Source organism: Zootermopsis nevadensis, unplaced genomic scaffold, assembly GCF_977971745.1.
Source record: "Zootermopsis nevadensis isolate Lab colony 2312 unplaced genomic scaffold, Znev_1.0 Znev_ptg000025l, whole genome shotgun sequence".
In the NCBI taxonomy this organism is placed as follows: Eukaryota; Metazoa; Arthropoda; class Insecta; order Blattodea; family Termopsidae; genus Zootermopsis; species Zootermopsis nevadensis.
Window position 1 is genome coordinate 6,009,944 of NW_028259157.1, and position 16,252 is coordinate 6,026,195.

At 38.1% G+C, this 16,252-nt stretch overlaps 2 protein-coding genes across 6 annotated transcripts in view; one reads left to right on the top strand and one right to left on the bottom strand.

Moving 5' to 3' along the window:
• alphaCOP (coatomer subunit alpha) overlaps positions 1-16,252 on the bottom strand; it is a 46,176-nt gene that overhangs the window by 24,386 nt on the left and 5,538 nt on the right. Inside the window, exon 1 of one of the 5 annotated variants that reach the window (XM_022062022.2) lies at positions 3,187-3,248. The exons of the other annotated variants lie outside the window; for them this stretch is intronic. Coding sequence (XP_021917714.1) covers positions 3,187-3,221 — 35 coding nt within the window. The 5' untranslated portion in view covers positions 3,222-3,248. Of the gene's footprint in view, positions 1-3,186; positions 3,249-16,252 lie in introns of those variants that run through there. 5 annotated transcript variants of the gene reach the window in all.
• On the top strand, positions 5,745-14,910 carry LOC110828885 (uncharacterized). Its single transcript, XM_022062023.2, has 2 exons — positions 5,745-5,869; positions 11,849-14,910. Exons 1-2 carry the CDS (start codon positions 5,852-5,854, stop codon positions 12,734-12,736), a joined length of 906 nt encoding a protein of 301 aa, XP_021917715.1. The 5' UTR covers positions 5,745-5,851; the 3' UTR covers positions 12,737-14,910.

Genomic DNA, 16,252 nt, shown 5'->3' on the forward strand with positions numbered 1-16,252 from the left:
CTGGTCCTCCACAAAGTATGCAGCTCACATACGCGGACAGTTACATCAAGGTCTGTAAATTTGCTAAACCTGAACCATAATTTAATGGAATGTCTGTGGTGGGGGGAATGAGGAGACTCCAGACAGCATTTAAATCAGGAAAACACAATTCGTCTTTCCGACCAGTCGATTAATTCTTTAATAAACTTTAACTTAAAATACGAATGACTTCATTACATTATCGTTTCAGCATATTTTTTTTTAAAGATAAGTCCAACTATCACGCCATGAAGGTGTATACGGACGCGGAGATATCGTTCCACGCATTCTTGCAATCGACAGCAAATTTACGCTCCAGCAGCTTTCCCACAAGGAAAGAGCCTCGGGTGCCCACCGGACACGAGAATGAGTTGACCCAAACGTCAGTCTGGACAGGCACGAGAAGATAAAAATTCCATCCCTGCAGGGAATCGAAAGTCTGTCGCCCTGCCCGCAGCTAATCACATTACCGACTGCACTCATTAAAACTATATTTAAATAAAAAGTATACGCAATCTCAGTGCTGGCGGCCTGTGCATTTGCGTAAAGGTTAGTCCAAATGTCCACAGAAATCGTATATTGCTTAAGTACACACTGAGCACCTTGAAACAACTTTTTTCTATCGCCAGACTTAGAATTATACGTTTCTTAACCCATTCTTTCACAACAAATAAACGTAGCTGGCCATTAAATCGAGACAAAACAAACAGGAAATAAGGATGAAAGATTCTTTGGCAAAATACAGGACTAAGCCAGAGCACAAACATAACACAGAATTTTGTATGAAAGTGTATTACAGCACATCACAGATCTTACGCCTACACCCCACACTTTGAAGACAACATTTGTGTCAGGATCATATATAATAAATCGGTACCATTCGTATTTAATTTAAAAACGCTAATTCAACTACAAAGTTTATTAGCGTCTACTAACGATCTTTGTGAATCGGAGAATGTAGCAACAAGATTAACTCTTGACATATTTTCGGAACGGTCCTCCGGGATCACATTGGAGCTACGGAGAAAAATCACTTCATCTTGGTGAAATTCGAACCTAACACTTGGGAATTAAAATAAAAGAGACCCATAGAATCATTTCTCACTTACGGCGGCGTTAAATAATCACGCTTATACTATTTCATTTATTTAGTGACGCTTTCTCAACTGTATATGATACACAGACTGAAACTGTCTTCTTTGTATAATGAATTCCATTTTTCTATATAACAGAGGATGAGATGATGCCCCACCCATTTTCATTATGAAACTTCTGGTGGGCGAGATTTTTACAGTTCTTACAGCGACGAGTATGACGATAACTCTTCTGGGATCGCCCTACGATGACAGCGGCAATCGTCGGCAAACTTCTACCAGACTACACGGCGTAACATGGCATAATTCAGTTACATTTTTACCTCTATGTCGTTCCCAAACGCAGAAGCTTTACTTCCAATAACTGCGATGTTAACAGCAATCTATGAGTTTGGATAATTTATCACTAAAGGGCTAAGAAATATTTACAATGTTTTGGGATACAGGTGGCAAACACGAGATGAAGACCATGCTTAAACGTGAACAAAAGTAGTGCGTTCATCTAGAATTGTTTTCAAAGTACATCTGAAATTATTTTTCTGAAAAACGCCCCATATGTTGACAGTACAGTGAGTTTAGAAACAATTAGTTTTAGGTTGTATAACAGACCTTTCATTAACTTTCTGTAACTTGAAGAATCATCAATACGAGTTCCGACAAACAGCCTGCCCATAAAAATTCTGCAGTCCCCATTCCCCTCGTCACTTTATAGCAACAAGCAGGTCATAGGTACATTACTGTATCACTGTTCTAGTTACATGATTTATTTGAAGGTAATTAACAAGACTTGTAACACACGTTACACCAATTACGCTCAGGAGTTTGGTGTTAATTTGATAAACCTTTCATCACAAGTAATATCAAAAGGGTAAGCAGAACAAATTTCTCTCACCGAGGAAAAGTAATGTCGGACACAATGGGTTCAGGACACGATGTTAATCTAGATTATAAATTATGCAACAAGAGACATTTAGGTTAATTCTTCCAATTCCCTGCACCCAAATACGAGGAAATGCTAATACCTAAAGGGCTGGGCTCTAGTTAATGACAAGTTACGTAAATCCCAAAAAAGAAACCATACGAAACAAAAAGGTTAAACCACCAAATTGTATAGTATCCATTGTGTAAAACAAATGCCTTAGGATGGCATTTAGAACCCACTACCTAACTTCATTAATATGTTCTTGTGTATGCCCTATAGGACAACACGCTGGGCCCACACAGGGATTGCTACGAAAGAAAATTACATGCAAGAGCTATGAAATAAGTTGAATTGGTAAATGTGTAGGGAAAGTGTAAAATATTGGCCTGGAGACAAAATAAAGCAGGTTTTATGCATTTCCAGAAACAAATCTCCAACTGAAACCATACTTAATAAAACAGACCATTCCACTGACAGTAAAATAAGACTGAAATTGGTGTATGTAGGAGGATTGATTAATGTCGAAGAAAACAGGTCACGGTAAAGCGCGATCAGATACCTTGGGCGTTCGGACTTCGAAACTTTTTTCAGTTTAAACTTATGTTTTTAGCCTCTTTCCTTCTTTAAGGATAGAAATAGGGCTTACTAAATGTATACGGTCTCCCTTTAAACATCTGATCCAACTGACGAATTTTCACAAGACACGATACAAACGAAGCCACCGAGAAGTTAGAAACGAGAAAATTCTGGCTTATGTTTAGGTTATCAGAACAAAAACCCCTCGCTTCGCTACTCCGTTTTTACGATTCTGTATAAACTGCCGAGAACAGTGAATCATGAATCGGGAAGGACGTCAGAGGAGGAGCTCATGTCCATTTACGGCAAAAAATCAACATGTACCTCAAAGACAAAAACAAATGGGATGAAAGGAAGATTCGTGTGTGTGTGTGTGGGGGGGGGGGGGGTGCACAGCCAAATATATGACGTTCGTAACGTAAACTGCTTGACATTTTTGTACTAGAATGTACATTCCAGGTGGGGAAAGGGCGCTAAACGATCTTCAGGTCCATGGGAACGGCTACAATGGGGGGGGGGGGGAAACAACCCCGTGATACAGCTACCAGTTTTTCGATGCTAGGTGTGGCAACATACCTCGAGGAGACAGGACTCGCGGGCTGGTTGTACATCTGCACCACCAAATGGCGACACACTAATCACCGATACCACAGCCTGGGCGGAGGCCTACACTATTATGAAATCGATTCGGATAAGCTGCAGAATTAATTTGATTTTACATTGGTAGCACTGATCACATTCGGAAAACTTGTTTTCTTCCAACTTCCACTTCAATCCTATTGGTACGCAGAGCGGAAATTCACAATTCTTATTTTTCCCCATTTCCCAAAATACAGTAAACACTTTCCCTTCCAATACCTTTTAAAAAAGACTGCTTATTTTCGAAACCTGGTATCAATTCTCGGGGAGCTAACAGCTGACTAACCCAAAAATTCGATGTTTTATTAATTACAGTGTTCACAACTAAAATAAAAACAGTGAAATTACATACAGCCACATTTTTATTCCTTACTAGCCCCTAAATTAAGGGAATGACATACACTGAGGACATTCGATAACGAAGTGGAGAGGGAAATGTGTGGACGAAACAGTACGAAGTAACAGCTAGTCAGAAACATTTAAATAACGAGCTTCAAAATGTAAAGACTACTATCCACCAAACATCGTTACGGCGACAAAATACAAAAGGATGAAACGGGCAGGAAGTATAACACGGATGACAGAAATATGAGAGTCACACAAAGTTTTTGTCGAGAAATCTCAAGAAATACCTAGGAGCATGTGGAAGATGAATATCAAAATTGATGTTAGAGGAAGACGGTGGGAACGGCGGGAATGGACCAAGCTAGTCAGGGTAAGGTAATATGGCGGGTTTCTGTGAACAGTTTCTTGACCTGCAGAGTATACCAAACAGTCAGCTTTTCAAGCAAGATTCGGTATGAAGTTCCTACGCAAAACACGACTTCCGTCCGACATGACAACACTTTCCCGTTCCAGTTACGCTTGGCAGTGGCTGTAAGAGACCAGATATAAATCACTCTTCGTGAGTTGGACTTGCTTGCAGCTCCGCCCTTTAAACAACATTCAGGTGATCCAGGTGTTATTCAAAGAGAACCACACTAAGAAGGAAAAATGGCGCAACACAATGGGGTGGCTACTAACACAGAGTGTCTATATTGTCAAACTTTCTAAAATGTGATACCGAATGTCTTTCGACAGATGCTTCGCTTTTGAACACCTCGGACATAAAATACTTACTATTCGATTTGATCTCACACGTCTAACCCAGTGGAATGAACGATAACACGGTAATAACCGTCCATTTTATACACACAGTCCAATGGGTAGAGAATGAAGTAATCAGTTACAGACCAAACTACCGAGGTTCGATTCCCTCTTCGCTGCCGAGTCCATCCAGCCAATGGCTACTGTGACATCTTCACGTAGGGTTAAAACAGGCAAAGCATGACCTAACCATGTCAATCTAGTTCCCAGGTTAAGAATGAGTGGAGGTTTCCTTAACTTCCATGTTCCTTCGTGGCATGATGACTACACACACATAACAACTTTTACAGTCTACAGACAATATCTGACCTCCTCCGGTGGAGTACACTTAGTGATACGATCCTCATGAAACGCAGGAGATCTCAACATTTAAAATGGGGTGACATTCTCTTCCTACAGACTCGTCGGCTGCCAGGTTATATATGAAGGGAATTTACTTTTTTTTTTATTCACTAACCAAGCCAATAAATTTATCTCACAGATTTGTTGATTTGCCATTTTATTAACCACACCTTCGACACTGAATTTAAACGCAATTAATACAGGATTAGAAGCGTCACACAAAACACATCGAAAGACAGCTAAACTAACGGGCAGAGGCAATATTCGAAACGTCGCTTGTATTTTCTTTATGCAAAGGGCAACGTGAGAAATGAAATACTCCAGCGCTTGGTTACATTAATCAGATCACAGGCATTAACACAGATCTTTTTAAATTACTCACAAAACATTAATTATCAGGAGATTGCATTATGCTGTTTCACCTGCAGGGGTTACACAACGTCAAATGATACGGGAGCGCTGAGTAGGTAAGGTTTCGAAGGCGGGGGTCGAAACTTATTTCTATGAATTACACCGGTCGACATAAAACCGGCAAGACATTTTTACGTTATTTAAAGACGCTTGTTCATCTGTACAAATTATGATCTATTTCGTGTTCAATGGTAGGATAAATGCGAATGACAAATTAGAGTTCATGTGTATCTTTTCACCAGAATTTTCCGAAGCCAGTCAACATGTCAAACCGGGATTTCCTGAACACAAACCTGAAGTGCTAACCATTTGACCACGACGTTGGGTGGCCGAGATTCGAACAGGGAACTCACGCCACACCAACCTATTCAACCTGCGGAAAGATCAAAGCAAGTCCATAAAAACGTCTTGTATTTCGCAAAGTAACGCCCACAAATAGGAATAACCGCTCTGTAGGAAGATCGGAAGCCATGGGCTGTTCCAGATACAGGTCATCAATTACAGGGAAAAGACGGTTTAGGTGGGGGTATGTCATGACGCCCCTCCAAACATATAAGCCCCGGGAATATGATTTCTTCTTACAGTTGTTATGATTACACGGTGACGGCTCATTCTTACTATCGACTACCCCAGTGATCGAGTGAGGGTGTTGTATCGATATTTTTGTGTGGATTTTAACTGTCAACAAATACTCCGTATCAACATGGGAGTCTTTAGTTTTGTAAGTACCACAATTTAACTAAATGTTTCTTAAGCAGTGGGCAGAGGAATGTTGATTTTCAGTGGTGTACCTAACTACACGCCACGGTGGTTAGAACGCTGGCCTTGTAATCCCGGGGTCTCGGGTTCGATTCCCGGCGGTGTCCGAATTTATAACTTGTGTTGGGCAAGGCCGTGGTCTAGGCAACACGGAGTTTTCCTCCGGGGGCTTCCCCGGTTTCTCCGTGGCATCCCAACAATTACTCTATTCACACACAGAAGAAGGCAATGGCAAACCACTTCTGGATCATCTGCCAAGAACGTATATGAACAGGTCCCAGTCCGAGAAAAGGATGGAAGGATCCTGTTCATATGGAACTGTCGTCAGACAGAACACTAAATAATAAAATACCTAACTACACAATAAACAGCAAATAGGCATATAAAGAAAAGTGCAAGACGAATAGTTTCATAATTTATACCTGATCTTCGCCTGATATTGTTAATATGATTAAATGGAGGAGGATGAGATGGGCAGAACATGTTGCACGTATGGGGAATTGATAAATGATTTATTATGTCAGCCCGAAAATCTCAATAAGGAGATCGCTTTCGAGACCCAGACGTAGATGTGATAATATTCTAAAGAACCTTAGAGGAATGAGATGTGAGGCTTTCAACCGAATTAAAGTGGCTCAGGATATGGCTGATGGCGTTTCTGGGGACACGCCAATAAACCTTCGGAATACATAAAACCATGGAATTTATGGACCAGCTGAGTGACTATAAATGTTTTATCAAGAACTCTACACCATGTAATTGTGTGGTTTGTTGGTCAGTTTAAAATTATGGCTTTGGCAGGAAATTCTGAAAATCTCAGTTCCGACTAGACGTGTCGTATAACCATTCATAATAATATTATTTTAAATATGTCCAACATATTTGTCACTTTAGAATAGAATCATTGCATTTCCGAACGACGTCAAGCGGAGAAACATCGACTTAGTTTACATGAATTCCATTTCGCTGCAAAATCACGGCATAATAAAAAAAATTACCGCATCTTTTTATTGCATGTTATCTTTGTACCTACGGATGCAATAAAAATATTCAAAGCCTTTATTACTTTCAAATTCACTTTTTAATCAAGTCGAAAAAACAAAAGTCATAAACCAATCCGATAAGTGACAAAATCAGCTGAGATGAAGTTCCTAAGATCAGCAGATATAACCTACACGGGAAATGGTTAAGTCGGAACAAATAATTGGTACGAACAATATCAAGGCTGGGGGAAGAAACATTATCCATGCTACTGCTGTTACAAATAAAGAACTGCGGACATAAGAAAAAGGCAAACAAGATTCTTTTTAAGACGGAATAGACCAATAGTAGTACGACAATACGGCGTCACAACCCAAACGACTAAGATCGACAAAGTATTACAAAACCGATTACATTAAACTAATCGAAATCGAAGTGTATGCGTTTCGAAACTATGAATCTGCACTTCGTTTAAACTCCTTGTCTATAAAACACAAAACCCTTCCTTCAGACACACAATAGCTGAAATACAAGACTGGCATTCGTCTTCGATCTACGTGACATTTCACATGCAACCAATGTAAGCCTCACTAAACAATCAACAGGAAGTCTCTTCATTTGTTACCGAAACGACAGCGTTAACCCTTGTTACTCACTCAGTCGTTAAATTATAAAATTATACATCAACACAAAGGTAAAAGCCTCAATGCCCAGACACTTAAGAGCGAACAGAATATATATCTTACGTACACTGACTGTTATAGTATAAATTCTGGTAATTCCTAATATATGAACTTTCTTTTAACTGTCAATGTTATTGAACGATAAAAAATTACGAAATGGTCGGCAGTGACAGAAGAACGAGTGGCAACTGAATCTTACACATGGTTTAAACAAATGTCGGGCACGTTAAACAAGTTTCCTAACCTAAAACAATAAAAAGTGTCACCAGGTGTTCAGTTATTATCAAAATCCAAACCAGATCCCCAACTGGCATTTAATCCGCAAGCCCTTTACCAGCAAACTGTCAAACTGTGAAGTACAATAAAGTTCCAGACAATAACTGTGAATGATTACGAAACCAGATTGGACGCCGTACGTCTGTTCTGCTAATAATGGGTTTAGAGACGCTTCAACACGGTTATTTACGCCTCTTCTCTGTGTATTATGTGACAAGGCACATTGTTGCAAATTGAAAACACATTTGAAGACGGTCTTCCACGCAAAATATTCCAAAATAAGCCGTAGTACTGAAGCAAAAGTAGTTTTATCACAAACCGTTGATTCTAATATTACAGAGAATTGCTGAATAATATGTGAGTCTCTTTGCAGTAACAGGCCTAATTTACTAGAATTTTAATAAATTTCAATACAGTTACATCATTGCGGCCCACGATTATGAATGTGGCCCCAGGTCTGTAAAGGTTGAGACCCCGGGCGTTTGTCTAGGTGCCATATGGCCCCTTTCAAATCCCCGCTGAATAACTTCGAGTGTAACAGATTTTTATTAAAGTCGTTAAATTACAAATGACAGAGATATCGATAATCGATCTAACCGACACTCTCATGCATGTTTTGTCAGTGCTCTAATCGATTCTGCCACCATACGAGTTAAGGTACAATGTAGATCACCGCTCCAAGATCTCTAAATGACTCTCCTTCAACATTATACTAACACTATTCATTTCTAAGAATGTTACCGCACTTCAGGGCGGATTAGCGATGTAGCAGGTTTATCCACACGCTACGAATGAAGCAATGAAGTTGCTTAACTATCGTAAAAAAACAAGTTGCAGCATATTTGTAATATTACGTTTTTAACATTTAGTACTGCTCTAGTTTTATTTTAAAAATTTCCTACCTTGTCAAAGTGTTCACTTTCATACGTCCTCGTCCCATCAAATTCTGTGCCGTAACCTAGCTTATAAAGCAGGCTTGAAAATGAATCGAAATCTCAACAGAGTTCAAAAGCTACTTAAGATATTCTGTGTTCATTTTTCTGCTGATCAAACAACACATAACAGCGGCGTTTATGACAGCGCTTGATCACAAATTGGCATTTCGGTGCCTCAACACACGAACAATAAAAGCCACATTAGCCTAATATTTGTATAAAAATTACAGTTTCCTCAGATTATATCCAGAATGACGCAAGGCAGAACTAGGACGAAGCAATTGAGGCAAGAGACACATTCTCACTTTTAAAATGAAATATGTCTCCAAACCCAAGAGACATTCACACAGACCTATTCAGAAAATTGTTTAAGAATAAATTTAAAAACTAGTCATTGTGTTTAAACTACGCGTCATGTGGGCGTACATGAGAAATGGGGTTAAGCACTGTGCATTCTAAACTTTACACTGAACACACACGAGTTATCAGTGTACAATACATAAAGATGGCTATCGTCTGGGTTACTCAGCCGTGTAGTCTGGTAGTTTACCGACGTTTCAGAGATGCTTGCTGCCTTCATCACGGCGATCTGTGTCCACTCGTCGGTGGGTGATGGAAGCAGTACGTAAGTCTGAAACGTCGGCTGTCCAGCCAGTAGCCCAATCACTACACTGACTCAGCTATTCCGATCCCCTGTTAAAAGGTTACAAGTATGGAGTCCGTACAATGAAAGGCATCTTCGGTCACCAATGGCCTACGACGACAACGACGGCCCTGTTTATCTCGATGCTAGGTATCGACATAAAGAGGGGTAAAATCAGAATACAACACAGATCGTTTCTATATTTCGAACAATCGATATTATAATACGAATAAATATTATTTATTTTGTTCAGAAATGTATCCAGCGTCTGTCTTGAAATTTCTTAAAACCTTAAAAATAACTTGTAAAGGTTTTCAGATTTTTAAGACAAAAAGAACAGACGACGGATAAATTACGAAAGAAACCACTAAATACATTCAGAGAAGAACAACTATATTCCAACAGACACCCACGATCTGTTTCTGCATTTCAAATAAGCAGAAAATAAGAAGAAAAGAAGTCGCCTTCCGTAAATATTTGCATAGTTTCCGCGAATGGTCGGCCAAATGCTCAAAGGTACTGACATAAAGCTGCCTCGTTATCAGTAAATTTGACATATTTACATCAGCAAGTTGTGGCCCTGTATGGGGGTGGGTGAGGACCACATTGTTGGGCAACAATTCTGGGCGTGTCCAAAGGGTGTGGCATACGGACCAGATTCACAAACCGGACTCTGACAGTTCTCCTGGCCTTGACCAAACAGGCAATTTTGTCTGGTGGAACCCGTTAATGACTATGGAAGGTCGTTCTTGACGGTCTGGGGCTTTTTTGTAGTGACATTTACAGCACCAATTGACCCTTTTTATTTAAATCATCATGGATAATGGTGAGGTTGATCATGCTTCAACGACCTCTCTTCGTTGCTATGGGAATACAATTACTGCTTCACGCAAACCAGATCAAAAGAACTTTGCTTTCCCTGTGGCCACTCCACAAGCTTTTATGCCAGCGATTTTCAACCCGCGTATATTTTTCTATAATAGTGTCTCACCCTGCACGACGAAAAATAGATATAATGATACCAGAAAACATTTCTCAGTTAACATCGTCAGTATTTGGCAGAACAGTTTCCCATGAGCAACCCACACCTTGAAGAAGTCAACTTTTTAAACCCCAGTGATGACTATGTGTACCACCTGCTTTAACAATCAGTGTTTCCTATTATTCTCAGATTAAACAGCCATTATTTTCATAAACAACATTAAACAACATTAATGTAATAGAGATGTATTGTGTTTTCTTTGAGATACAGACTAATTATTTAAATGTTATTTTGATGAGCTCCTGCTTCATAAAGGTGCAATCATGAACTAGGATCAGCACTTGGAGAGACGCGAATTCCACGAACTGAAAATGAACCTGACACTGGAAGATTACTCAAGCAAAGGAGTGTTAAATATCTTACTAATAACTGGTTATGTTGAGGATAATTACTGACTAAAAGCCTGTGTTAATAGCATTTTAACACACTATTTATATTTACTTATTTATAACCTTGCGACCAGCGAGTCGGCAGGTAATGGTATATGTGGCCCCAGGCCTGGAAAAAGTAGAGAATTGAAGTCTCAGGCGGAACTCGTTTGGATGTTAGACTTTTATTTTTGAAATAAGTCATAATGCGCATAAATGGAAACTAATATAATTCCTAGCGATCAAAATAAATTGGTCAACGACAAAATTACCTGAATAAGCCTAACGCATTATACCGTTTCCATGCTACAAATACAAGATGTCTCACGAGAAGTCATACACAGTTCTAGATTTTGTTAACATTTATACGTACGTTCCGTCAAAATTCAACAAAATAAACTATAAGCCTACATTATCATAAAAGCATATTGGTACAAGTCTGTGAATTGTGGTCTAAAATATTGTGAAGCTGTGTAATCCTGTAGGTAAATATCGACGTTTCGGAGGTACTTATCGCACCCACATTCAGGATAAAATTCAGTCAAACTAGGTATGTGTGTGGATTATACAGACAGAAGGCAGCCAATGGATGTGACATTTCTCTGAAACTACGGTAAAAACTTCCGAGTGCCAATTTTGACGTGCTTCAATTGTCACCTGGATCACACAAAAACCCCACCAAACTCTAAGCTGCTTAAATTTTCATAGTAACGATGAATAGTAAAGGGTTGTGATGAATTCTTCTCAAGCTACCAGCCATGTCAGGCGGTTTAATGGAGAAAACACCGACGTTTCAAGAACCAACTTCGTCCTCGTCCTCAGGGTACACCCGACACGGCTGGTATCCTGAGAATTCATTATATTTAATCGCCATAAAAGCTTCAGATCATTGTATGGTAAAGAGTTGTTAGCCCTAGACTCAATCCCTAAGAGATTAAATGAAATTTAACCCAAGTCAGGCATTCTATTTATTCTAAGAATGAAATGTAACATGCGTACTTTTCTGTTGGCAGGAATTGCTGTGTGCAACACTTCTGGTACCAACGTGGGCTGTATTTCCTGGCTACTTTGGTTATCCTGCAGCTACTGGGCCATTTTATCCAAGTGTGATTCCTCAATCATACCAAGCACCACCCCTTTTTACATACACAGTATACACAGCACCAGAAACTGTTGCTGCTACTCCAGCACCTTTGGCAAGAAACATATACACCTCTCCAGATGATACCTACAGTGGCTACTCCTACCAGACTGAATATGAGGGAGGAGGAAAAAGTGAAGTGGTATTTGTGACAGGTCCACAGGCCAACCAACTTCTGCAAAAATCCATAAAACTTTTCCAAAGAATCCTACCACCTGAGGTAGAACAACCTACTGGTCGATCGTTAAATTCAAATGCTACAAACAATTCTACAACAGCACCATCTATTAATACCTCTACCTCAAATGAGCCCATCTCTTCCCACTATCATATTCAACTCTATCCTGCTCATACATCCCCTTTCATAGGACAAGACCTTCCACTTCAAAACCTTATTTCTTCCTTTGGATACAGTATAACCAATGAAATTGCCAATTCTGTCAAGGATGCCTCTGAGAATGCTGAGGAAGCACAAGAAAGCATGATTCATGGTGACACTGTAATATCACCACCTCCTGATTCATCAGCTGGAGAATCCCAGAATGCCACAAGTGCACCACAAACTACACCACAATCTACTTCTGAAGGAACTTCAACTACCACCACTACCACTACGACAACTACCACGCCTGCTCCTACTACTTCGAACCCAGAATCATCCACAAGCAATGAAATAACAGCTGAAGAAACAAATGAAATATCAGATTTAAATACAACCACCTTAGCATCTGATGAGATAATGGAAACAACCAGCGCTTGAACACACTCCCCAATAAAACTGAATATGGAACATGAAAAAAAAACCCATTAAATTGTATGTCATTAGGAAAGATGTAGGTTCTCCATGACACCACACATTTCTGCTCCGAATGGAATGTCATGAGAATTTAAATAAAATTCCTGTCTACATCATTTAAGATTAGTAGAAAACAGAACTACAATATTTCTTTCCTAAGGATTAATGATTAAAACTTTCAATACTTTAATTAACACACTAAAGGCTTTCAGAAATGTATTAATGTTATAAACTTAAAACATATGTAAGTTGTATAATTTTTTTACTAGTAGCACTGAGAGGCAGGCATGCTACTACTGCTTTAATATTTGTCATTAAAAATTAAGAAATATAACCAAGTACATCCTACATAAATACGTACTTGTTTATTAAAGAAACATTTCTCACAATAACTGAAATCTTAACAACAACATAGTTGAGCTTTCAGGTTCTCAGAGCAGTGAGTATGAAGATGGCTGTCTTTTGGGTTGATGCACTGTGTAGTCTGGTGCAATTTTACCGACGTTTCAAACGTGCTTACAGACTCCATCATCAGTGAGGCACATTTAAAACATCAGTCAACTTCTACATGAGTACACAGCACAACAAACCAGAAGACAGCCATCTTCAACAACACAGTTCCTTTCAGTCTTTTTTAAAGCACTGACTAATTACTATTTACTTGTAAGACAAGACGAGACGCGTTCTTGAATTTGTAACGCTTTTTTTAAAATCAAATTCAATATCTAGCCTTTTGACTGTCTTGCAGAGGTTAAGATAGAAATGAAGTCCTACATGTCTCCAAATATTGTGAGACTCAAGATGAATAAAAACTAAAAACAAATAGGGAACTAACATCTGTTTAAAACTTTGCACATGTGTATGCATATATGAATGTATTACTTGTTTCACTCAGTTTCATTTCTGTCTGATTCTTAAGTGTCTGAATTATAAATTGAACGTATTCCAAAATATTTACTTGTATTTCAATATTCATTTTAAAATCAGTTGAACTAGAATGCGCCTTGAGTCAGTTCAACAACAGGGGAATAAATTAACGGCATCAGACATGAGATAATCATTCAGACATCAGAAGTAGCCTGTCTATAAAATGTGTGTTCATATCCCTTTGAATGGTTTACAATATAAAACATGTACAACTCTAAAATGTCTCAAAATGCCATAAAATGTATGATGCACCCCAAATTCAGAAATTTTTAAATGCAAAGAGAAAAGTGTCTTATAATTTAAGAAATACACTATTTACTTCTTACTTTGTTTTCCTTTCTTGCTTTTTCTATCTTTTATTCATTCTTTCTTCCTGCCACATTTATTTTTCTGTAAATTTAAATACATCTGGAACGGTAACATTACAACACAACATGGACTTCATCTCTATAAATGACCATTTTTATTCTGAACATATTCTCAAAGACCTGGAATCTGGATGCTTCCAGGTCCTTGTAACAGCCCTGCAGTTCCAAGTAGTTTTTCATATCTTGCTATGTACATCCTTCCTGAATGACTATTCTAGCAATAAAGTTTCTTCTTTTACAAAGAAGCAAGTGAAACCAATATATTTTTTGGTGTCCAATGTGGGGCTATGCACTATGTAGATAATGCAATACAAATCTCTGCACACATACTGGGTACAAAAAACTGTGTATTTAAAACATAGTAAAAAATTTTAGGGTATGACAGTCTTGAATACAAGTGTGATTTAACACCTGTCAGACTTTATCCCTGTAAATAAAGGATACTACAGATATTGTAAGAACCTCTGTAAACTAGTGTCATCCTTTACAAATAATAATCTCTCATAAATTTGCAGATACAAGAATAACATTATTAATAAAATTATGTAAGTTATATCTTAATTGTCTCAAAAATACATTACAGAAATACAATTTGGACATATCAGGTGAAGGCATAATTATTTTCAGATTGCTGTAAGTTTCTTGTCAAGAGAAAAACACAGTTACAATGATGGAACTCCAGTTCTCTATAAAACTGCTGGCTTGAGTTCAATGAATGCTAAATGTTAAAAATATATAAAGAAAATAATGTAATTCAGAACCAGAACATAAATATGGTTCAGATATCAAACACACTTACATATTTAGTTTTGTGTTAAAGCAAAATAAAAATATTAAAATATGTCTAAGTCTACCTATACTGTTATGTCCCTTGAAACTGGTATTTCTGGCCAAAGAATTTGCCTTATATGTTGAAGATGACTGTCTTCTGGTAAGGTGCACCATGTAGCCTGTTAGAAACGGACCAACATTTCAGATATGCTCACTGCCTCTGAAACGTTGATCTGTTTCTAAGAAATGGTACAACATCCCAGAAGACAGTAATCTTCACACTCACTCCTATGACAACCTGAAATCTACCAATCACATCATATTTATGCAGTATTAAAGCTTTTAGCAATGTCAATTAATTTTCGATGATGTGGCTTTGTAATACTAGATTGTTGCAGAGCAAATATATCAGAACACTTTTCTGAAGCTCTCACAAAATAACATAACTGAAATGAATGAGGATTAATTTTATCCTTCAGGTTTCTTTACTATCTTCTCACACCACAACTAATTCACTTAATGTGTATCTCCTATGTTGAATAGTTTTGTGATATTACCTTTGTACAAAAGTTCCTATTGAGCACTTGATAGTTAACTCCTTTATTCTTCCCAGACACCCACACCAAATCTTAATGGTGGCACCAGCCATATTGGTTAATTGAATTTCTGCTTTCCTTCAGGCAACCTCAAAATAGACCATAATTTTCCTCTCCCTCCAGGAAAATGCTGGGATAGTAACTTAAATTAAGCCACACCTGCTTCTTTCCCTATCATATCTAACTTATCATTCATTAATCGTCCTATTATTCGATGCTATACACTCCAAGCTACTGAGTGCCATAAAATGAATCACACAATAAATATAAGTCATTCTGAAGTCACCATTCATGAACACCCTGCCATTTCTTCATCTGATGCTATGTAAACCATGCAACTGACACAATGTCATTAAATAAATAATGAGAAACTATAAATTCTTCATTTGCATAAATATCCAACACTGGAAGTTTACACACTCACACACACAAAAATACACATACATAGCCCTCAAAGAATGTAAGTAACAACAGAAGGGTACACAATAAATCATTAGGAATATGTGGTAAATCTTCTTTCTTCTGCAAGGAATTAAACACTGGTTATTTTCTCTGTAACTATTTACTTTACTGACAGAGCTAACATGTCTCATAAGAATGGTTGCAAAAAATAAATTTAATTTTCTTCAGCTGTTTAAATTATGTTAATCGCTCATTATAAAACACACACAAAATTATGTTTGAATCTGTATTATACAGTAGTAAATGCTTATAGTACACACACCTTTATGTAGATGGCAGTCAATGTTTGAAACACCAGGTATGCCATCTATAAGCAACTTTGTAAACTGCTGTAAATGTACAATCTGGTAAGATTT